At 39.1% G+C, this 23,584-nt stretch overlaps 4 protein-coding genes across 9 annotated transcripts; 2 read left to right on the forward strand and 2 right to left on the reverse strand.

Annotated features, from left to right (window-relative positions):
• The first annotated feature begins 1,926 nt into the window (after positions 1–1,926).
• Positions 1,927–9,909, forward strand: LOC122410398 (trichohyalin-like). The gene is made up of 7 exons (XM_043418490.1): positions 1,927–2,459; positions 3,550–3,625; positions 3,835–6,452; positions 6,585–7,224; positions 7,353–7,510; positions 7,924–8,328; positions 8,412–9,909. The coding sequence occupies exons 1-7, from the start codon at positions 2,275–2,277 to the stop codon at positions 8,512–8,514; spliced, it is 4,185 nt and encodes a 1,394-aa protein (XP_043274425.1). The 5' UTR covers positions 1,927–2,274; the 3' UTR covers positions 8,515–9,909.
• Positions 8,859–13,469, reverse strand: LOC122410405 (SET domain-containing protein SmydA-8-like). The gene is made up of 8 exons (XM_043418501.1): positions 13,343–13,469; positions 12,658–13,148; positions 10,468–10,836; positions 10,239–10,373; positions 9,977–10,163; positions 9,750–9,845; positions 9,539–9,639; positions 8,859–9,452 (listed from the first exon to the last, which is right to left on the reverse strand). Exons 2-8 carry the CDS (start codon positions 13,138–13,140, stop codon positions 9,351–9,353), a joined length of 1,473 nt encoding a protein of 490 aa, XP_043274436.1. The 5' UTR covers positions 13,141–13,148; positions 13,343–13,469; the 3' UTR covers positions 8,859–9,350.
• Positions 13,470–14,376: 907 nt separating this feature from the next.
• Positions 14,377–21,810, forward strand: eys (eyes shut). Of its 2 annotated transcripts, XM_043418495.1 has the most exons (11): positions 14,377–14,938; positions 15,160–15,294; positions 16,294–16,442; positions 16,518–16,628; positions 16,718–16,939; positions 17,127–18,690; positions 19,318–19,683; positions 19,814–19,950; positions 20,013–20,258; positions 20,660–21,065; positions 21,250–21,810. In XM_043418495.1, the coding sequence occupies exons 1-11, from the start codon at positions 14,931–14,933 to the stop codon at positions 21,353–21,355; spliced, it is 3,450 nt and encodes a 1,149-aa protein (XP_043274430.1). In that variant the 5' UTR covers positions 14,377–14,930; the 3' UTR covers positions 21,356–21,810. The 2 variants fall into 2 exon arrangements, with proteins under 2 accessions (XP_043274430.1, XP_043274429.1); XM_043418494.1 differs by lacking the exon at positions 14,377–14,938 and having other exon boundaries at positions 15,137–15,294.
• Positions 18,631–23,406, reverse strand: l(2)k14505 (ATP synthase mitochondrial F1 complex assembly factor 2 homolog l(2)k14505). 5 transcript variants are annotated; one of them, XM_043418517.1, is made up of 7 exons: positions 23,255–23,406; positions 22,944–23,137; positions 22,661–22,771; positions 22,267–22,447; positions 22,048–22,163; positions 21,809–21,976; positions 18,631–18,719 (listed from the first exon to the last, which is right to left on the reverse strand). In XM_043418517.1, exons 1-6 carry the CDS (start codon positions 23,310–23,312, stop codon positions 21,830–21,832), a joined length of 807 nt encoding a protein of 268 aa, XP_043274452.1. In that variant the 5' UTR covers positions 23,313–23,406; the 3' UTR covers positions 18,631–18,719; positions 21,809–21,829. The 5 variants fall into 5 exon arrangements, with proteins under 5 accessions (XP_043274452.1, XP_043274449.1, XP_043274450.1 ...); XM_043418514.1 differs by lacking the exon at positions 18,631–18,719 and adding an exon at positions 20,963–21,055; XM_043418515.1 differs by lacking the exon at positions 18,631–18,719 and adding an exon at positions 21,080–21,097.
• Between the last annotated feature and the right edge of the window lie 178 nt (positions 23,407–23,584).

Genomic DNA, 23,584 nt, shown 5'->3' on the forward strand with positions numbered 1-23,584 from the left:
ATATTAGGAATAAAATATAAAAAAATCGAGATGCTCAGCCGTGTCGTTCATACGTAGTAACGATTCAAAGCTATAAAATTGACGATTTTGCGAGCGTGCCACGGCATGAAAGGGATGACGCCGTTATGTAGCGACAACACTACCAGGCGACGGTACGTAACGGCAAGGGGGGAGGGGGACTACATGCGCATGCACACTGGCAGGAATTTATTTTCATGATATTCAACGATTTATTTCATAAAGAATTGTCAATTTAAACATTTATGGCTAGACATTTTGGCTCTCAATTTTGGAGACTTTTTGGGAATGACACTTTTTTATAAAAATAAGTTGTTCATACATATGAACGTTAAATTTAGCAATCGAGATTATAAATATTAAAATGAGATATGACAAATTATCAACAATAACAAATAAATTAATTTATACAAAATAGAATACTACTGATCGTGAGCTGAAAGTACGTGACAGGCAAGCAAGGTTGTCAGATTTCCGCATTAGTCCAGTCATCTTAGGAATAGTTTTATTCAAGAAACCTAGAGGTTAGTCAATTTTTTTGTAGGTTATTTGGACCCATTGGAATATAGCCCTGAGTTTTCGTAAAAACCCATCCTGCATTTTAGCAATAAAAAATTATTGAAAAAAAATTGATTTTTTTGAGTTAACACTTTTGGAACGCGTCCTACCGAAAAAAGTTATACATAAAAGTTGTTTATCATGATGTCCTCTATAAAAAAGGTCCTATGAAAAAATACGCTACCATTGTTATTTAAGCGGTTAATTGCAAATGAACAGAGAAATTCACAATTTTTGTTTTGCAACCGCATTCAATTGTTTATTATGATATCGATTTGAAATTCATATATGATGTAGGAAGAGGAAAACGAATCCCCAAGAGAATGGTCCAAGATTTTTTGATCTACGAGTTATAGTTTAGCAACAATTCGCGATTTCCGAAAAAACTTTGACCTTCCATAGAATTTATCCATGAAGGTCCACAGTGTGCAAAAAAATTGAGGAGCTTCGGGTCATCATACACAAAGTTTACAGAAAAAAGAAATCGTTTTGGTTATAATAACAAATACTGTTTTTCGACGATTTTCGTTTTTTGCTTATAAACAAATAGCTATTCCAACCAAAGTTACAAAAATAGCTAAACATTTTTTTCACCGTTCGATGCGTTTTTAAAAAACGAACAATTTAATTTAAGTTCTCTTCCTCCAACTGCTGAGGCTTGTAATGAACATTCGCTTCGCACTTTTTTACAAGTTTGTCAATGGCAAGGCGAATGTTCAAAGAATCCCATGCAGTGGGGGTGGAAAAAAACTAGAAATATGTTAGAGCCAATAGCGTGTAAAAAAGATCCCATTCCGCTCCTGAGGAAGCCTAAGGAAGGCTGTTGAATTTGATTTTTGCAAAAATCTTAATTACAACAAAAGAAAATTGAAAAAACGTTAAAATATTAATATCTCGGTGTGTAATCAAGATATCGAGATATCCAAAACTTCGTGAAATATGGCCTAAGGTGACTAACTACATCGCTCTAAGGAGTGCGTAGAGTCCGTGCTAAAAGTTTCGAAGTAGAGAGAGCGGTGCGCGCTACACATCGACAGTTGAACTAAGCCGGGAGAATACGGAACTTTTGTCTTCGATTTTCAGTCGTGAACGTCCTTAATTTTGACTTTTGCCCTTTTTTCGTTCATTATGATTGTTCGTCGTTAGTTTGTGAATTTTTATCAATTCAAACGTTTGTTCGATCCACATTATTTGATGAAAAGAACGAAACAAAAAATAGCATTGAAGTTAGCCGCTACTTTTTTTTTAATTTACAAGTTGGCAACATTGTAAAGCGCCCTCTTCTTCGATAAATCGTAATTATACGAGTCAGCCGATATTTCGGCTATTCGGCACCCTCTATTTCAACAGCACATCTTTTTTTCTCATTCGCTCAATACCCGTTGTCAATACCTCTCAATTGTCTCTTAGGTTAGGACGTTCAATTTATATGATTGGAAATTTGTTTTATTTTCATTTTTTTTTGGAATTAAATCCTTAACTCAATTCGGGGCAAGCGGGAGGTGAGAATAGTTCGGTGCGTGCGAAATTTATGACGAGCGCTCCAACTCAGAAACTCACTTTTTTCAATTCTTTTCTCTTCTGTCTATTGCTTTTTTGGGTTTTGAACAGTGAAACTCGGTATCGGGATATAAAGCATTTTGCATACCGCAGTTATGTGCTTCCATTGTCGTAATAAAATTGTTTTATGGTGATAATATGTCAAAACCAAACATAAGGAAAATAACAGTTGACCCTACGAAATGTAACACGGACTCACGAAGGCCAAGTGTGTTTGAAAGATTGGGTACTAAACCAGCTGCATCTACAGTCGTACCGAGTACAAACGATTATTGTAGAAACTGGGCGTTGAACGGCAATTGTTCCTACGGCAAAACTTGCAAGTAAGACTTCATCCAGCTCAATTATTCAATTACCCAAAATCCTATTTTCCTTTTTTTCATCCCTTTTGAACTATTTTATGTCATTATTTTGAAAACGATGTTTTTTTTATATTCCTTTACTATTTGCAGCTAGTTTTTAGCAAATTTGCTTATTTTTTCACATCTTTACGTATTTTTGAAGAAAATCAAGGGCTCGTGTCTCATTACAACAATAATAAAGTTTTTTTCCATGAAATGTTGCAATAACTGAATACTTTCATTGAATAGATAATTGAAAACTTAGAAAAAAATATTTTGTTTACAACAATGAAAATAAAGATAAGGCCATTTTCTAACGAGGGTATCTCAACATGATGTAAATTTCTAAACTTGGTTTTCTGAGAGTAGATCATTTCTCTTAACAAGTTTAGTGAACATTTTTCATACTCCGATTGTTCTGTTTTTTTAAGGGATATTTTTATTTCTAATGTGAAAATGACAAAATTCTTACTATATGCTTCTCAGGGGAATATTTTTTCAGAACATAATTTCAATACTTTCTAATCAAATGAAAATCTGGTGGACGGACCTGATTTTTGTTAGTGATCCAAACTGAAATCAATTTTCAATCATGAAATTGGAAGAAAAATTCATTTTAGGATAGAATCAAAGTAATCCGTGTCAAATCTAATATTAAAAGTTCATTTTTCAAATAAAAACTGCAAGACATTGAATCTGGTGTTCCGAGATGCCCTGTCAATGTGTCATGAACGTTTCGAATTTGATGTAAGTTGCAACAATGGTTTGCATGATATTTCAATTACTTCCTGTGACAATCAAGTTTGAAAAACAGGTTCTGTCGATTTAAATCTGTTCCCAATGATTGTTTAAAGCATTAGCTCCATACGGAAAAACTGGTGTTGTATCTTGTACTTTTCGAATGTTATGAAAGAATTTTACTAGCAGAATGTGTAAAAATTTGAAAGTTTTGAAATTGATGTTGCGACTACAATTTGACCAAACACGGGTCCTTGAAAACTTCTGAAATCCCACTGAAACCTTCCCCTTGCCCAAACTAGTCTTGACTGATTTCATAATTTTGTACCGTTAGATATGCAAACACGCACACTCTCATAAGTCCTTCCAAACGAGTGAAAAAGGATAATCCAAATGCCAATGCCGCAGGGGTAAGCCTAATACTTTTTAGTTTATCCAGACGTCACAAAGCGTGTTCTGTTCAAACGTTTTTTTCGCCTTTTACGGAGATAAAATTTAGATCGCAGCGTAGATGCGTAATTTATTTGCCAATTAGTAATTCCTTGCTCGAATTATTGATTTTCTTAAAGATGCAATCGTTCAATTGTGATCAATGAGAATATTTTGTAATGTTTTGTAGCCAAAAGAGGATCCTTCAAAGAGAATTACGTCGAAAATAGTAAAGAAAACAGCGACGTCTCATAGTCCTGATTTTAATTTGGAAGAGTGGAATCAGACGGATCTCGAGTACGAGGACGAAAAGGTTTTAGAGAGAAGAAGACAACTGTTGCAGAGAGAATTGGAAATACAAATGAAGAAAGACAAAGAAGTGCACAGCAAGGACAAAACAACAAAACAGAAGAAAAAAGCGATGAGCTCTTCATCGAGTTCGCACACTTCGAGCTCGTCGAGCAGCAGCAGTAGTTCGAGTAGCGATGACTCTTCGTCCAGTAGTTCGACAGGCTCAGATTCTCGAAGGAAAGTTAAAAAGATCAAATCCAAGAGACATCACAGCGCTGCGTCTTCGGACTACGACGAGGACAGAGAGAGAAAGAAGAAACTCAAGTTGAAACGTTTGGCTGGAAAAAATGACAAGGTGCTAACGAAGAAGAAACGAAAAATCGACATAATCAGTAAGAAAGAGGTGGCAACAAAAACATTGAAAAAATCAATGAGTTCAGCAGCGCCGGCAATTCGTAAACACAGTGTTGTAGCGAGTACGAGAACAAAATCACCTTTGCCTTCGGTCTCTCATGGTGGGACGAGCAAATCGGGCAAAGAGAGAACTCGAGGTAGCGAATCGCCTTCGAAAACGAAAATTCGGGAATCGGAAAAAGATCGACATTACAAAAAACAGATTCGGGACGGCGATGAGCCGATTCTGAAAGAAGTTTTGAAGAACAAGGCTAGCGAAAAAGCAAAGGAATTGGACAAGGCTCCGGGCGGTAGTAAAAACCGGGGAATCGAGGACAAGAGTAAAATCGATGAGAGAGCAAAATTACGAGTTAAAGAGAAGGAAAGAAGATCACGAACTCCACCGATCGATAGAACGAAGCATCAATTGCCGAAGGACATCGTCGCCTCGTCGAAAACGAATCGTCGAAGTCGTACGCCGGAGAAGCCCCCGAGAACGAAGCGGGATTTAACGCCACCTCGACATCAAGAAAAGCTAACGTCGAGCCGAGCTGTGCGGGAAATTGAGAAAAAAGAACGAGAGATTCACAAACCCGATCGGAGTAAGGACCGAGAGGACGGACGAAAAAACGAGACGAACAAATCGCGATCGATCAGCAATCAGGATGAGATTCAACATCGAAAAAATATTTCACGAGATTTGGAAGACAAGAGTTATGCCAACGAGAGAACCAGGCGAGGAGGGAGTAAAGAGCGACGACTGGATAAAGATCATGGAATCCGAGACGATCGTGGGCACTCGAGAATAACTCGTGAAGGTAGAGACGCACCGCGCGACAAAGACCGAGACGAGATACCCGAGCGTTTCCGCGATCGACAGCGGGACCGAGAACGAGACAAGGAAATCGGTAGCAAATTGCGCGAGCGTGATTTGCCACCAATGATGGGATCGTCCTCGACGTCCGGGGGAATTTCGTCGACGACGACGCCACCGCAAGGCTTGAGTTCTCGTTACAGTCGAGACAAGGAGCGTTTGAAAGAGGCGTCAAACATGATTGATAGAAATAATCCAAGAGATCGTCGGGGTGAACGTGAGCGCGAACCGCGAGGTTCTTCCGACGCGAAGCCAATGGAACGCGACAGAAGTTCTCTGCGGGCTTTCGACGCTCGTTACGACAGATCGGTCGACAAGGAAATGTCTTCGAGCCACAAAATTACCGATCGCGATAGAATCGAACGTTTTCCACCCCGAGAACGTTCTCTCGATAGATTGCCCGAAAAAAGCGTAGCATCGATCGTTCCCCGTGATCATCTTCTCGAGCGAGATCCAATTTACGAGCGAGATCCAATTTACGAGCGAGATCGACACGCACGAAGATTTAATCCACGTTTCGATCGACATCCCGTCGTCGAGCACGAGAGAAAAGAGACGTCGCATATTCCACCGATGAAAATTGACCGCATGGCGGATCGCCGAGATGCCAGTCCACCGCCGCGCCGCAGTATCGAGCTCGAGCGAAATTTCGATCGCGGTTACGGTCGCGTGCCGCACGAGCATTGGGAGGAGCACGAAGAAACGCAGCAATCTCATTTGGACTATCGAGACCAACATCATCATCACCATCATGCCCACGAGGACGAGAGACGAAAGCCCATCGACGCGCGGCGTTACAACAGCCCGTTTGGAGAAAGGCGTGGACGAGACGAGCGCGGCCCTCCATCGAGATACGCGGTGCAATCGGAACGCTCGTTCGACGATCATCATCACCATCCGATATACGCGGGTGAAAAAATTCGCGGTCCTCCGATGAGAGACGAGAGCAGTAATGACAATTGGGAAATGCATCACGAAGTCGAACCCCAACACAGTAGTCGAGAGAGAAATTATCCTCCGGCTGATTGGGAAGAACGGGAATGGCGGGCGCGCACTCATTGGGATCGTGAAAGCGTCCCTAGGTCCGAGGTCCACGAGGAAGACTGGACAGCCCAGAGATACGACAGTCCCATCGCCGAGTGGAAAATCAATGATAATCCACGAAAGTGGGAAAACCCACAGCTCCATCTTAGAGCACAATTTAGAAACGATAGGATCAAAGATATGGAAATTGGGGAGCCACCCCATGCGTAAGCATTTTTTCATTTTTTTACTTTTTATTTTTTATGTCCTTCCGCCGAGTCTTGAAATCTTTTATTCACTCCCGGAAACGTTCCGATCCATTGCATTTTCAAAGCAGCAATTCTCATTTGCCATTCCAGTAAACGCAGACCGTTTAATACTCCGGAATTAAGGGACGACTGTTCGACTCAAGGTTCGAAGCAGAGTTCCTTGCACGGAAGTATGAAAGAAGAGCCAATTAACAAAAAGTTGATGGAACTTGCGGAGGGGCGACCTCGAAGAAGTCGCGAAAAATCAGCCGACAGTTTCCAGAAAAAAGTCATACATCAACAGCTGCATCATCATCAACAACACCAGCAACATTTGCAACATCAACATCAGCAGCGTCAGGAACTGCAGCAGCAGCAGCAGCAACAACAACAACAACAACAGCAACAACAACAACAGCAACAACAACAACAACAGCAACAACAACAACAAAAGCAACAACAACAAGAGCAACAACAAAAGCAACAACAACAGGAGCAACAACAAAAGCAACAACAAGAACAGCAGCAGAAGCAAGAACAGGAACAGCAGCAGCAACAAGTCCAACAACAACAGACTACACAAAAAAAAGAAAAAGTAGATTTAGCTGCCACCGTTGAGGCCACAGAAACTCCTGTCGTTCCCGAAGCCAAACGACCATGCTTGGACGAATCCTTGCAGAGCCTTCACACCGAGAGCGATCTCAGTGACATAAGCGACGATCCTGACGATATTCTTAACATGGAGGACGAGGTTTGTTTGTACATTGACAAATGATCATTCTAGTACAAATTATTGTCATACACGACGTTAAAAATGTAGACCATTTCAATTTTCATTTCGATTCTCAATTTTCATTACGTCCATCGTCTTTTGTTTAGGAAATTGAAGAGGACAAAGACACGGCGAAGAAATCGAATGAAACGGAAAAAGATACTCATGGACCATCCTCTGAACGTCAAGAAGCAGCACAGGTCTCCACTCCTGTGGGAACCTCAGAGGAATTGCCGTTCACAAAAGACAAGGAAGATCACGAAGGGTAAGATGAACAGTTTTGAAAACATATCTGGGATCCAGCGTACAAATGTTCAAACTTTGGTTCACTTTAACCGGCTTTTTTGGGCTAACGATGTTTTTCATCAAAATTTTGATAAGCTGCAATTAGTTAAATTGTGAAAGAAGTTTGACATTTTTAAAAGTTCACTAGTTTCTTTCGACAGCGAATCAGACAACTCTCTTTTTTTATTGTCCAAAGACAAAATTATCCGTTCATTTGGTACACGATTACATTTTTACGCAATTCTTTACGCTACGGCCTAAATTTTTTATAGGGTGAAATAATAATTATTGCTATCTTCTTGCATTAGTATAAAAATACTGGAAAAAAGTGCTAATTTTTCAAACAAAAAAACAAAGACGAAAACCGAGTAAAACTTTGATTGAACATTGCAGAAATATGGAAGACGAAAATATGGAAACGATGGACTTTGAAGAGATTTCTGATGGTGAACTCGAAGAAGACATAAAAACAAGTGGCAAAGGATTGGGCGATGCTTTGGGAGTAGATTGGGAAAGTCTCGTTAAAGAGACACAACCGAGACGTGCTATTGCATCTAGTCAGGACACAGCCCAGCGACGGTGGCAGTGCAAAGCAATTTTCCAGAGAATTGGAATATCCGCTAAATACGCAGGTTCCGAATTACCGGCGAAACTAGCGAAAAAATACAGCGAGGATGGCGAGAGTTCTGGCCAGTTCTTCCTCAGTGACATTGCAATGATTCACTCCGCTCTCGTTCGTCAAAAATTGATGCAACAATCGAGCGAGGAGGTTTTTTCGGCTGATGACACCCTGTACAGGTAGTAATTTATATACTTGAAAAACGTACTTTTTCATCGAACAATTGGAGGAGAAAATCTAATGAGTGAATGAAAAATTTCAGAATCAACGACCCTGAAAAATACGAAATAGAAGACCCAGCGGACTTGGAACCCTTCACCAGTTTGTACGAGGAAGCGAAAAGCCTCGCGCAACTAGCTACTTGAAAAAAGTCCATGTACATGTAACGAGTCTTCCTCGTTAATTTAAGGTGAGGTGAAACGTCGTAAACGATAAAAAAAAAAAAACACCGTTTTCCTCTGTATCTCTCGCTCTCTTTCTCTCTCTCTCAGTCACCACTACAACTTAATTTAATTAATGTTGAACTGAGTGTGTGATCATAAGACAGAGGACAACAAAAATTACTCGAATTATGCTCGCAATGAGATTCCATCGGTATTTCATCCACATACGTATAATTGAGAAAAAAAAAACAGTTTTCTACGTTTACTTGGACATTCTGTGAATGTTCTGCTGTTGGTAACGAAGTATCAATCCATAAATATGTAAATTCGTATATACATACACGTTATTTTATTCTTTTTTTGGTGTGTAAAAGTTTCATGGGTACTGTGTTGTCTAGGACACTGTTTCTTCGATCGATTATTAATAACGAGTTATTCGTTGTAGTTTACAAATTTTATAGGGTATTGTGAATGAGTATAGTTAGTTGATTTATTTCGAAAATAATTATAAATAAATAGAAAATCATGGTATATCCCACCAATACCAATAGGCATACTTTCCTAGTTAAGTAAAAACCGCTGAGTAAATAACATTACTTTTGCTAATCGGAACAAATTTTTATCGCCAATAGAATTATTTATGGAAAAGGTTGCTGACTATTTGCGATTAAGGGACAATAATAATTGGAGCGTACGAGGAACAAATGTTTGATCGATACTCTTGCAATCAGTCCTGGCTAGTGGAAGATTCTTAATTTTCTTCCCCCTCGAGGCTCCTCTGCTTGATGATTCGTTGCTTCGGAATGTCGAGAAACTGTTCAATCCGCTGTTTTAATGAGAGAGAGATCGTCGGGTGCAGCAATGTCGTCTCGTAATATATCAACAGCCTTTTGCAAAATAAATGAATTGCTCCCATAATCCTGTAAAATATGCTGTTTTTTAAAATATCAAGAGAATTTCAATAAATTCAGCATTTTTATAGCTGTATGAATTTTCAAATTGATACCCGAGAGTCTGGCTGCTCCAACGTCGAGTCAGGGTCTTTGTCGCGACAGTTCCGCCTCTCAATTTCCACGTTTGTACAGTACCATTCGTATAAAATGAGACCTGTGCACACGTTTATGATCGAATGATAATCGGCGGGCCATTTTAAATTGTCATTATTTCAATCTTTTTTCGTATTCTGTTTTTTTTTTTTTTTTTAAGCGTATTCTCACCCTTTTTCTGACAATCTCCGCAACCGAGATTATCCAAAAGGTGTACCAGCTCTTCGCAATATTTTGTTTTGGTACGAAGCTCTGCGTCTGATAAATCTGTAATATAGTAAGAGTAATAATTAAGACTAAATATTAAATGAATAAATCGATTATTGAAGCAGCAACGACGACATCATTGAAAATCCATGAAAACCTTTCAGAGAGGAATTTATACATAGCTCTCATACCGCGCCAAGAAAGCCCGTCAGCTCTACCGAAGTACGAAACAATCCGGAATTTCATGTCCATCATCATCGAGCTGGTAGCCGGCACCAATATTGCCAATTCACCTTCGACGAATTCCAATATTTCTCTGGGTGCTTTGTACAACGTTTCTTTTACTATTGACGCGAGTCCGGAACGTATTGCTTTCACCTGCATGACAAAAATAATACACAGACGTCGAACACCGATCCCCGGGGGCGCTGATTCATCACGATCTTTTTGTACCTGCCTACCGGAAACTTTTTGCTCGCAGTCCTCGCACGTCCACGAACTTTCCGGCTTTAAAGGCTCGTTCGCAAACATGTTACCGAAACATTTGATATTCGCGCACCTCAGAGCGCTCAAATGAGTACCGAATTCCTGATAAAATCGGGTTCAACAAAAAAATGTATTTTAATACATTTCGAATGATAAAAAAATGAGTACAAATTTGAATTAGTCGGCGCCCAGTTACCGTACGATCTGAGCATCTTTCGCAGTAACAATCGAAATGTTTCGACATTTTTAAATACTGTTTTCTCATGCCTGTGTCCCAGATAAGATCGGTGTAAGTCATCGTCAGTTCCTCGCCTTTTTTTATCGGAAAAGCAGCTCTCGTGTACAAATATTGTCGTCGATCAAAATGATGTCTCGTGTTTGGAGTGCAACAGTGGTTTTGCAGCGCTCCCAGTGGATAAAGACCTCGCAAACTTATCGACATTTTTTCCTCGACGAGCGCAGCCGTCTCAAATGCACCGGTATCCAACACTTGACAAACTCGTAACATCAGTTTTTCATCCTCTCCGTTTATCTCATATTCGATATTTCTTTTCAGCAGCTCCAGCTAATTTGTAGTCGTCGGATAATTATTTATCAATTCATTCTTAAATTCGATTATTCTACTTTCTTCAAATAATAACAATATTTGTGCGTTCAAAAATTCAAACTCCGCCCAAATTTCCAATGAAATTTTAGCGAATATCGAGAAAAACACGCGGAGAGAATTAAACGGTAATATTCAGCGTGACATTCACTGTAAAATTTACCGGATGTTTACGAAAAAAATTAATTCCTCCAACGCACTGTAAAATTTCAAATATTTTACCGAATTTTCAGTTTTACAACAGTCAATTTTGCAGATGGTGAAATTTACGGTATGTACACTAATATTTACAAACCGTTTAGTCAATTTTACACTATAAATCGGTGATTTACACACCTCGACGAAGGGCTGAGCATATGAAAAGAACGGGCATAAAAATTCGTGCGTAAATTTTGACAGTGCAGCGCTGTAAAATTCACCGTCACGCTCATGTAACATTTCGAAGTAAATATTGAAATAATCTTCTAAAGTACGGCACCTTTAAGGTGATGGAGCAGTCGCTATCTCGCCACCGTGAGTGCGAGAGAGATAGCTGCAATTTTCCAAATTGAATATGTTCGACACGGTTTGATCAATAAAAGAAGCCCCTGTCAGCGTATTTTTGCCATTTTTCCGCGTCCGCCGACAGAGCCTTTTTTTGATTAGTCAAACGACAGCGGAGAATTTTCATTTCGAAAATTCGAGGTGAGGTTAGTCGACTGATCCATGCTCTTAAGGTAATCCGTCAGTCGTTCAGTCGGCAAAAATCCCGCTGTACGGTTTATTCCAGGTAGCTTGATATTTGAAAGAAAATATGAGTTACACGCTATTCTCATTTCATCAAACAAGGTTTGACGCGCATTTCTCTCAAAAAATCAAGGACGTTCGAGTAAAGCGTGCACCGATTTGGCACTTATCTCTCTCGCACTCGCCCAACTGATAGGCCACCTTAAGGAAGTTCAAGCGATACCATACGAAAAATGCGTTAGATTTTATTATTCCAAGAAGTAAAAGAATTAAAAATTAGCGTGAATCTCGTTGAGCAGCGCTGACGGATGGGCTCTTATGGAGGCTTTCAAAAACCTGCGAACTCCAACGATAAATATCTCAAATCCGAGACGCCGAATCATCGCGCCATGTTCCGCCAGAAGTTTAATACTCTCTTGAGTTTTCTGTTTAAAAAATATTATTGTGCAAAGTTGGAAAACATTTTTCCATGAGATACGCTTAAGCCTCCTTAAACGGATCTGTTTGAAAGATGCGAAAAGTTGCCACTTTGAGCAATGGATATGATTTAAGGAGTTTCGGTACAAAAGTCTAAATGTTAAGAAATTGATCAAATTTGGTGATAATGTTCTTCAACATCAAGTGCGAAAACACAAATTTTTTCAAAATTTTCTTCTACTTAGTTATCGAGTAATTACGCATTAAAGCAGATTTCTTATGCCCGGAATATATATGGAAACGCTATGCTTATACACGTGAACTTTAGTGATCAATTACTCGATAACTGTGTAGAAGAAAAATCTTAAAAAATTTGTATTCTCAAATTTGGCACTAAAGAATATGTTCACCAAATTTTATAAAATTCTGAACTTTTTGAATTTTAAAATTTTTTCAGCATGGATTAGCATGGCAACATTGTATCGCCTGTACCGAAACTCCTTAGTGTATACAGTAAAATTAAATTTTTTTCGCGTGTTTATATCGCGAATCGCAGCTCGTCGCGGCAGCATCGTTACTAGACGGTAATTTTTCAAATTTCATTCTCTCCGCGTGCAGAAGAAGAAGGGAGTGATTTACCTCGCGGGATTTGCGGGGATGGCACTCCAAGGCATTGACGAGGTTTCGTTGCTCGGTGCCCAAGGCCAAAGCTCTGATGGGTACAACAGCTTGCAACAGTTCCATCGACCACATCGAGCCACACTTCGGCTTCCAACTGCGAAGATATTCGCACTCGATTTCCGCGTGTTTCCAATTATCTTCACACTCGTTGGAGCACACTGGGAGTCCGCAGCCTCGCTCGCAAGGAAAGAGAGGACAATCGGACTTGTAACAGGTGATGCACATCGGAAGATACTTGTCGTAACATCGTGGGCCCACTACGAGGGGAGCGTCCACGTAGATGAGCTCGCCTTGCTCAATATCACGAGTGGCGAACATTCCACGTCCGCCCAATTTTGAGTTTCCAATAATCCAGCTCATGTCTTCTGGATTTTTTGGGAGGAGTCCGTGCTCGGATAAATGACGAAGCAACAGAGCGTTCACAGCTTCCGGCTGCAGCATTGTCGAGCCTGTTTTCGGAGGAAGAAAGAAAAACTACAGAAAAACGGTCGACGATTGTCTGTATTTTTGGTCAACTCTGTTTTGTTTTCTCCCCAATTCACAACTTCATTCGACCCCTTTTTGTTTATTTTAGGATCAGAAACGCCACCGCAAAGACGCATTTTTGTAATTCACTCGCAATATTTACAAATAAAAGAGCTACCTGGATGAAAAAACTCGATGAGACGACGCAGCAGTTGTCGATCGAAGAGAAGAATCAAGAGCAGCCGAATTACGCGCTTTCGCGTACACTTGAGAAAATGGACTGTCTTATTTCGAGTTGTATCGTGAACGTTCCTACTCAAGTGTTTCGCCCAATTATTTCGTAGGCGCTATACTGGGATTGGAGTTTAAAATAGATGACAGTCTCCGATATCGCGAGCTGCCTCGTCTTCCGAGTGGACATCTCTTCGCACCAGAGAAACCGAAGAGTTACAATTTTTCTTCACTCTCAGATTTCGCGAGTCTCGTTCCACACTAGAATGAAGAAATAAACATGAAAAAACGGCGTTTCCCCGTATTTTTTTAATTCTTTCAACTTTCCTACCGGCAAATGCATAAAAGAGTAGATGCGAAGGGCCAACGCGTTGCGGGAATTCGATCAATAAAAACGGAGCTCCACAACTTTTCGTATCAACATCAAATGCAACATAATCAATCGATCTCAGATAACAAACAAATTGAACAAATAACTAATTGGAGCTATTCTATGAGAGTTAAGAATACACATCAAGGGAATTTATGCTCGAAATTTTCAAGTCGATATATCGATACAAAAAAGACTCGCTAATATTAAAAAAAGCTGTAAAGCGACGATAAATGAAAACTTTTTCATAGAATTTCAGCTTCGATCTTCATTTTATCCTTATCTTCATTTTTTAATCATGAAGAATATTCAAGTCGAGCTCGTTGCAGAACACTTATTTTTCATTCCGAGTCTTTGGCATGATTCGATAATGCATTAATTGCGAAGAAGGCAAGGTTTGACAACGTTGAACGCGATCACTTGACAGATTAGATCAGAAATCGCCATTTATAATGCTAAAAAGTACAAAGCTGTCACACTTCCATTGACAATATGATAAAGTGACGCAGGGGCCTGCAAAATTTCGAGATTCTGTAACCATTTGTCGTTTTCAACTCAAGCAGTTTTAATCTTTGACGTAAAATTTAAAAATATATGAAATTTTGAGTTGAAGATGGTTGAATAAGGGACCAGACATTGTGGCCATAAGCGACACGTTAATTTCTGTACTTTTCGACTGTTAATATTCCAACGAAACAGTCGATAAGGGTTCTTGAAATTTCACAGTCATAGAAAAGAAATCTTGGATTGTAAGACATAAAAAAATTAGAGGGCTATCCAAAAACAGCCCTCGCGTCTGTACGCCCTTAAAGAAACGGTATGAAGCGACGAAACGATAGACGAAAAATGTTTCATAGAAATTTCGGCTTTTATCACATTTCACATCAAAGTTTAATCGGCTCGTCAGAGTTATTTGATTTATACAATCGATGTGAGCAGAGGTGCCAAGTTAATTAACATATCGAGCTATTTTTTTTCCTCAACGCAAGCGTGCAAGGAGGTACACAGCTGTGTTGTTTACACGTCGCTATGGAAACAATTCGAAAGAGCCATCGAAGAAAAATAGTATTGTGGGTGGCGTGTAACGTTGCGATAGCCGCTAAACACTTCGGTATAGGAACGAAATTGTTGTTTTTTTTGTCAGCTCGTTGTAAAACCGTTGACCATGATGAGGTAATTTCACAATTATCGAAAAGATTTATTCAAGGTTCCCCCATGAGAGATTACCGGTTAGATGAGAAAACACGCGGGTACAAAAGTGCAAATTCGAAAGTTCTGAAGATTTGGTGAAAATTGTATTTTTCTGTTTACGTGTTGTGGTCAATGAATGAGAATCGACGAAAAATTTATCAAAATCTTTGAAATCTTTGAATGTTTTTTCTTTTCGCCGCCAGATCGTACAAAATTTCATGCTGGCAACAAGGTTTCATTGTTATTGTGGTTACTGTCGCGATTCATCTGTCCTCCGGATTACAAAATTGTACCGGCGAACCGTGCATGTACGGGATTTGCATGGATAACGCTAATGGGTAATGTACTTTCATTATTACACACTTGAAGGGATGTATTCGGTGGTGAGAAACTGAAACCTTGGATATTTTCGAGTAGAATATAAAGATACTATATTTTCGAAGGAATACTTGGATCGATTATTAAAAGTTGACAATATCGTTTAAATATTGAATAATGTAGTTTTTTAAATTACTCGACAATTATGCTGATCGAACGAACGATCCAGCTTTTCAATCGAACATCGGACCTTTCAGAATTCCTGTTTCAATATTGAACTCGAAAATGAGTATTCGAATGAAAAATGAAATTTTCAAAAATAGTTAAAATAAAATACAAAATCATGAAACATACAAATATTTTCAACTTTTGATTGTTTTTAAGTAAAAGAATTGTGAAAGTAAAGTGAAAAAACTATCGATGTAGATTGGGGTGATGGAAAAAAATCGATTCATTTTTTTCTCGAAGCTCCAACGGAAATCGTTGGGACGCATCAAAAGAAAAGTAATTTTCCCAAAATTTCAGATTAAAAAGTATTTTGTAGATAGTGCTCAAGCCACTTTTCGATATTTCCTTGTTTTTTCTCGAAAATCGCAAAGCAAAGTTTTATTTTTTGCTCATTTTAAAGAACTACGTTTTTGCAAAGTACATTCGTCCCTTCATCTGGAAGGACGACAAAAATTGCCATTTTCGTAGCCTCGATTAACGTCGATTATGCGCGAGGTAGCCTTTAAATTTTTTTGAGAGTGACAAAATTTCATTAGATTTATGATTCCATGAACGAAAAAATGTATGCTTCGCGATTATTGCGAAAAATCGGAAAATATCGAAAAGTATAGCCTGGGCACAATCTAAAAATTTTTTTAAAGTCTCAAATTTTTAGGAAAATTACTTTTTTTTATAACTAACGATTTCCGTTGGAGCTCCGAGAAAAAAAAATTGATTTTTTGCATCACCCTAATATGAATATTGAAAAAATATTGTTATTCGAAAATCTGATTATCGTTCTCAAATGACAGTTCGTATGCGTGCTATTGCATCGACGGCTACACGGGAATAAATTGTGAGATAAATTGGGACGATTGTTGGTCAAATCCTTGTTACAATGGTGGCACATGCAACGATGCTGTTGCCTCGTACAATTGTACGTGTGCCGATAGTTTTATAGGTAAGAAATGAGTGGAATATTTTAAATTAATAAACACTCATTAATGATATATTATCGTTTCTGTTTATACTGCAGGAGTAAACTGCGAGCAAAAATATAGCGAATGTATGAATCAACCCTGTCTCAACAACGGGACTTGCATCGATTACAACGGGTTCATGTGCCAATGTCTCGAGGGCTACTCGGGTAACTAATCTTCGTTAGTTCATTAAAAAGTCCATAAAAATGTTTCGACAAAGCTTGAATTTTCTGATTTGTGAAAAATATTAATTCAGGGGATTATTGCGAAATCGACGCATCCGTGTGCAATAATACAATATGCAAAAATGCTGGAGAATGCGTGGAGGGTCCGGGCTATTCATTTTACTGTAAATGCACGGAAGGGTGGACCGGACTTTTTTGCGACGATGACATTGACGAGTGCGTCACATCGCCGTGCCAAAATGGTGGATTGTGTCTCAACGTTCCTGCCACTTATACCTGCGCTTGTTTGTTTGGTAATTTATTATTCTGCACTTGTAATTCAGCTCTCCAAATATTTATTCATGCATCACCAAAGGCTCTATCGACAGATTTTGCAAATGCAATCTTTCCCATCGGATATTTGTTAATCCGTTTTTTCGATTCGCCAAAAAAAGTACTCAGAAGACGTCCTTAATTTTGCTTTGTTTGAATAAAATGCAGGTTTCACCGGAAAGAATTGTGACAAGGCGATTGTTCCATGCGTGGAAAATCCCTGCGAGAACGAAGCGATGTGCCTGCTGGAGGATTCACAGCCGGTTTGCTATTGCGTGCCGGATTATCATGGACAATTGTGCGAGCAGCGCTACGACGATTGTGAGTCTAAATTTGCGAGATGTGAAAACGGCGGTACGTGCGTCGACGGAATAAACAATTTCACGTGTTCCTGTCCACTGGAGTATTCCGGAGAAATGTGCCACGAATACAATCCAACAACGACAATCATTGCGAGCACCGCAGCCGTTAATGCAACGATGAAGACTGTCCCACTGCCTACAATGATTTATTTAACTTCCCAAGAAACCCTGAAATCGTCACCGAGCACGAGATTCTATTCGGATATGACGACGAGCAGCAATGTTGATCCGGACGAAGAATTTTCTACGACGAAATCGATAGAACTCAAAAGCACAACACTTTCGCCTCCGAAAAACACGAGTTTCGTCGACGCTCGTTCGGACATCGATTCGATTCAGTCAGAAACACTTTCAACTGCGCCAATAATGGAGCATGCTCTTGATTCAACCACCGCGAGAGTGATTTATCTCACAGCCTTAACGAGCGTGACTTCCAGTTCTCCCACAGAGACGAGTCTCGAGCGAGACTCCACGAAATTTTCCGGGAGCAGCATTTCTCATGGAATCTCTGACTCCACAACCGAATTCGAGACTAAAAGTTCAATCACTCCGGAACCAATGGTCCCTCGCGATACTTCAACGGTCTTCCAACCAGAAACTCCGTTCGAGCCCTCGATCACCACAGAATTTCCAGCCACATCTTCGTCGCCAAAAATTTCGAGTAAAACATATTCACCGAGTGGTGAAACTCGAGACGATCGAGTATTCACTTTTCTTACGAGCGCAATGACAACCGAAGTCGATCGTGAAGATTCCGAGTCCGTCGACGTGCCTTGGAAAAGCTCTTCGAGTGCCACGACTTCCAGCGACGAATCCACAGGATTCGTTGACGAAAATATGGACGATGTTACGACGATGGAAGTAATCGATTTGTCCAATGACACAATGGACAATTTTTCAACGAGATTTTTCCTCGTCACTCCTTCAACCAAAGTTCCCAAAGACCTCGAACCCCGAGAAGAAACGAGTCACGATTCCAGAACGACTACTCAATCCTCTCGCTACGATTGCAGCCAAGAGGAATGCCTCATCGCCAATTGTCCTCAAAATTCGACGCAATGCGATTGTCAATCTCGGGACAAGTGCAAAGATGGTCCAAGCATTGAAAATGCTGCGTTCAATGGAAAATCGTATCTCAGACAACAAGTCAACATCGACGCTGATGGCTCTCTGCGGATTTTTATAAGGCTTAAAACAAAGTCGAAAAGCGGTGTTCTCGTTCACGCCTTTTTCGACGATGAAAGATACGTCCTTCTCTACATGGAAGGAGGACAGCTTAAATTTCAGTTTTCTTGTGGACTTCAAACTATGCTCCTCGGAGAGATCGACTCGCCCATCAATAACGGTTTTGACGTCGACGTTGAAATGAGGTCAATTTTATACTCCGCTTTGGCAATTTCTGAAACAAACAAAAATTTTTTTAAACAAACCCAAACGATCTAACCATTGAATGGAAATATTAATTGTACGGAATTTTGATTTTATAATTCAATTGCATGGATAGACGATTGAATTTAAAGGCAACTTCTAGTTTTGTTTATTACTTTATCTAGCAATTGAAAAATATATTTTTTTATCCACTTGTAGCTTCGTTAATTTAGTGAAAACAAAAGTAAATAAATTTTTACTGAATAACATTAAGGGCTATGAACAGTGTAAACGTTTGAATTTTAGGTGTTTTTTGTTTATTTTATAAATAAAAATTCGTTGGATGGATTTAAATAAAACCTTGTACACACTTAGAAGTACGGGAAAACATTTTTTTCTTAATTTTTATTGTATTACTTTTTTGTACAATGGTGTGTTGAAAATGGCACCCCTTGAATCGGCATTAAAAAAATAAAAAAATAAATTTTTTCCAGTACTTGTGAGCTTGTAAAAGATGTGCACAAGTATGTAAATTCATTCAACCAATTTTTATTTATAAAAGAAACAAAAAATACCTAAAATTCCAACGTTTACGCTCCTCGTAGTTCCTTAATAAATGAATTCGATAGATTTCAGTATCTTATTGGAACTGACGATATCGGAAAATGTTCAGCCCGATTGCTCGTTAACGATACAATGGCAATGAGTGGCGAACAAATACTGTCATCCCACGAAAGTACTCCTCGTCAAGTGAGAATTCACCTCGGTGGTATACCTCAAGCATTTTCCCATTATTTTCCTCGGATTGCAATGGGATTTATCGGTTGCATGAGTCTCTTGAAAGTGAACAACGCGCCTCGTCACTTCATTCACGATTCGACAGAAACTTTTCAAATTGAAGAATGCACCTCCTTTCTGTGTTTGCTCAATCCATGCCGAAATTTCGGATCCTGTCACGATATTAATGGGCAAGTTTATTGCAAATGCATCGCTGGGTGAGTTGAAATAAATTTCGTTGAAAATAAAATTATACGAAATCTCGACAGTCAATCAATATTTTGTGTCGAACTTTTGTCTATTTTTTTTTCGATCGTTTTGTCTTAATTTCGACTTTTTCCATTTCAGATACAGTGGAACAGTTTGTGAGAGATCAGCTTGCGATGATAATCCCTGTTATCTCGGTGCAACGTGCATAAGTTCACCAGGAACAGGTTTCATCTGCGTCTGTCCTTTGGGAATGCACGGTCTTCTCTGTGAAGAAGGTGAAAAAGAAGGTTTCGAGAAAACCGTTTTACAGCTTTTCAAAAACGTCCTTTTTCTGCAGAATCTGCGATCGTACAGCCATCTTTTTCCGTTTTTATTCCCGGCTTCTCGTCGTACGCTGCCTACGGTTTGACGAATGCGATAAAAGACGGGATGGAATTGAGAATGCGTCTGGTGCCTCATTCCCTTGACCAAATATCTCTCATAGCGTTCATAGGACAAACTGGAACGAATCGCGATGTTTCCGATCATTTTTCTCTCACTTACGTACGTGGGTACATTATGCTCACCTGGGATCTAGGTTCAGGTGAATAAATAACTTTGTATGCATCATTTTTAGAAATATCTCGAAACGTAGAATTTTCGAAATGTAGAATTCCGAAAAATAAGGGGAAGACATGAATTTTCAGACAACACGAATTTTCATTCCATTATTTTATTAATTTTCAATGAAACCAATTCGAAAAATCGATTAAATAATTCATAAAAAGCGTGAATACCGTGCGTGTCTATTTTTGAATTTATTTAATACCGCGTCTAAGGAATTTTTCAAGCATTGAACGGAATATCGAAAAAAATCATTTCCCACGAAGGAAAAAATGCTCAACAAACGAAACTGGGCTGTAGATATGAGAATTAAAGTTTCATATTATTTGGTTGAATCAACTGTAAAAAGATTTAGTGACAACGAAACATACGGTTCTCCAGGTGTCCGAAGAATCTTTACAAAAAGCCCGTTAAGGACACGAGCTCATCGGCCTCACACTCTTCGAGTTGGACGGCGAGGACGTGAAGCTTGGCTCTCGGTCGATGGACTCGGAAATATAACTGGTGAGGCTGCTGGGACGATGACACAACTGGACGTTTCTCCGATTCTCTATATCGGTGGGCACAAGTCGAGAAATTTCGAAACGCTCCCCCACGATTTGCCACTTCATACGGGATTTTACGGTTGTATATTCGACATCGAGTTACGAACCGACGATACGGTTTTCCCGATAACGAAATCAAGTCCGGCAACTGGACGAGGCGTCGGCGAGTGTCACCGGAACGAGTGTTCTCACAATGCTTGCAAAAATGGAGCTTTGTGCCTCAATCACGGACCTACGTACAGGTAATTCTATTTTTTTTGTCGTACGAAGATCGCTGCAAGATTAGATTTTAGGACAAATTATTTTAAAATTTCGTTGATCAGATGTATGAAAAAAAGAAAACGATTCGAGTTGATTTTTACTCCACTTGATGGAGAAATTTTATAATTATAACAGCGATTTTTCGCAAAATTTTTTGTACTTCAGTTGTGTCTGCATGAAAGAGTGGGAAGGCGCCGATTGTTCTGTGCCAGCGGTAACGTGTTCATCCTCAACACCGTACATGTGCCAGAAAGCTGATAGATCGCCATGATCATTAGTGTAAATTGAAGGGGCAGTACACTTGGAACGATTGGAAAGAAATAATTGAATCTACTCCCTTGGAGCGACGGGGCTTTAAGATTCAGAATTTCTTTCATTTAAAAAAATTGGTACACGTTTGTTAGCGAGCACTATGAAAAGAGAACATTCAAATAACTTTCGTATGGTGCCATTCGAGCTCGCCATCGAAAAAGTTACTGAATAACTGATTTTTGTTAAAAGAAAACCTAAGAATGTATAGGAAAATCAATTTTTTCGATTGTATTGTACGTCCCTCAACATCGTAGTGAAAATTGTATAACAAGACTTTATAAGTATCTAGTCAACGACTGTTCAATCTTCATGTTCTTCGTTCATCTCGTATAGTCTAAAATTTAGCTTTACGTATTGTTCAATCGAGTTTTATTTCATATGTATGAATTTTTATTAACTAAATTTGTGTTACCAGAATTCATGGGAGTTTTTTCTATGCGGTGTTAATACGTTCGTTCTTTGGTTGCGACGTAGTATTGTAAGAAGACAGATGAATAAATAATGTTGCCGCTGCTAAACGTCCTTGTAAGTCTTGTTTGCTTAAGTCGTGCGACCATTCTACGTTACCCCAGTGAGAAATCTGCAATAAATACCATTTGTAAATTCACTGACGCAGGTCAGTGAACACTGATTCAACATCATTTTCTCTACCTGGAATTCTTCCTCCAAACGCGAGAGACTGACCGCTTCCTCGACACTTATTTTTCTATCACATACGGCCATCGTCAAAATCACGGATTTGAGGGTGTCAACGCTGTATAAAAAACCTGCAAAGTAGAAAAATTTATCCGTTGAAATCGCTGATAATAATAAGAGTGGAAATTCCATGATTTCAAGCGGTACCGATGATGACTGATCAGTCGAAAATACCTTGGAGCGCAGCTTCGCTATAAGAGACCATGTGCCTTATTATTGTAGCTTTAGTTTCCATAGGGACATCTGGAGGGCTTATACTTTGCGTTTTGGTAATATCCACTTGGTAGCGATCACAAAACCATTGTATTATAGGGTCCCATTTTTGGGCTTGAACATTGAAGAGCTCATCCGTTTCCTGTAATATCAAAACTCTTCTATTTTATATTTGATGTAAAATAATGCGCTCATTCAGATTTTCTATCTCCTGGTTAAATTTATCCGATAAGTCAACCAAACATTTTCAAACCATTCTCCTCAATGATAGAACATGGCTTTTTAAATCATAAAATTGGTATTAATCATCAGAAAGTTTGAAGAAATGAATGTATTTCTTTTGATTGATTCTTACACTGGAATGGAAGAGCACCGTGTCGGTTTCCAGATAATTGGCTATGTAATTGGCTATGTCTATTCGGGTATGTTGATGCGGATTGTCCAAATAGGTGCTGCAAAGCGCTGTCTGAAAAAATGTTGTAATTGCAGTTTTTTCTCTCAGGGAATATAAACTTATATCCAAACTAAAGGTATTTTTCAAATTACTAATGAACTCAATGTGCATTTGAATTTTTTACCTGATTTCATGTTAAAATCAAATTAGAAATGTAAGAAAATCTGAAGCTTCTGAAATTTACCAAGTGCATATTACTCCTGTCAATAATATCTTCCTGACTATCCCATTCCAAAGCCACTGCCAAGGCGAGAGGCTTGCTGGAAACTTCAAAAACTTTGCCTTTTGGAGTTTTCAGTTTCCTTTGATCCAGTGTGATTTCAAATTTGTCGCCACTAGCGAGAATATTCGTTCTTCGATAAAATCTTTTTACAGTAGCTGAGAAAATATCAAAGAATCAAACACATTAAATTGAGGGCGTAATTTTTGAGGTTAAAAAAATAAAAATACTGCATATTTCAAGAATACTTTAACAGTTGTTGTATCGACAATTACCCATATTTCTGACTGCCATGGCTTTTGGTACAAACTGACGACACTTCGAATAAAACATTTTCGAATTCACTGTTTATTATCAACGTGACGAATCTTGCACACCACAAAAAGCGGTCCACCCGCAATCAAAACGCTCCGGTCAATAAAATTTGAATTCCGCGCGGAATCGTTTCAGATGATCCTAATAATTGCGTCATTTCCGGCTAATAATATAGGGTAGGGACGCCACACGCAGCAGCAAAAATTTCAATTTTATTTTGTGTTCAAAATTTGAAATATTAGGTTTGAGGAGAATTCGCACTTTTCTGCTGACAATACATTTAAATATTC

Source organism: Venturia canescens, chromosome 5 (assembly GCF_019457755.1).
Source record: "Venturia canescens isolate UGA chromosome 5, ASM1945775v1, whole genome shotgun sequence".
NCBI classification, from domain to species: domain Eukaryota; kingdom Metazoa; phylum Arthropoda; class Insecta; order Hymenoptera; family Ichneumonidae; genus Venturia; species Venturia canescens.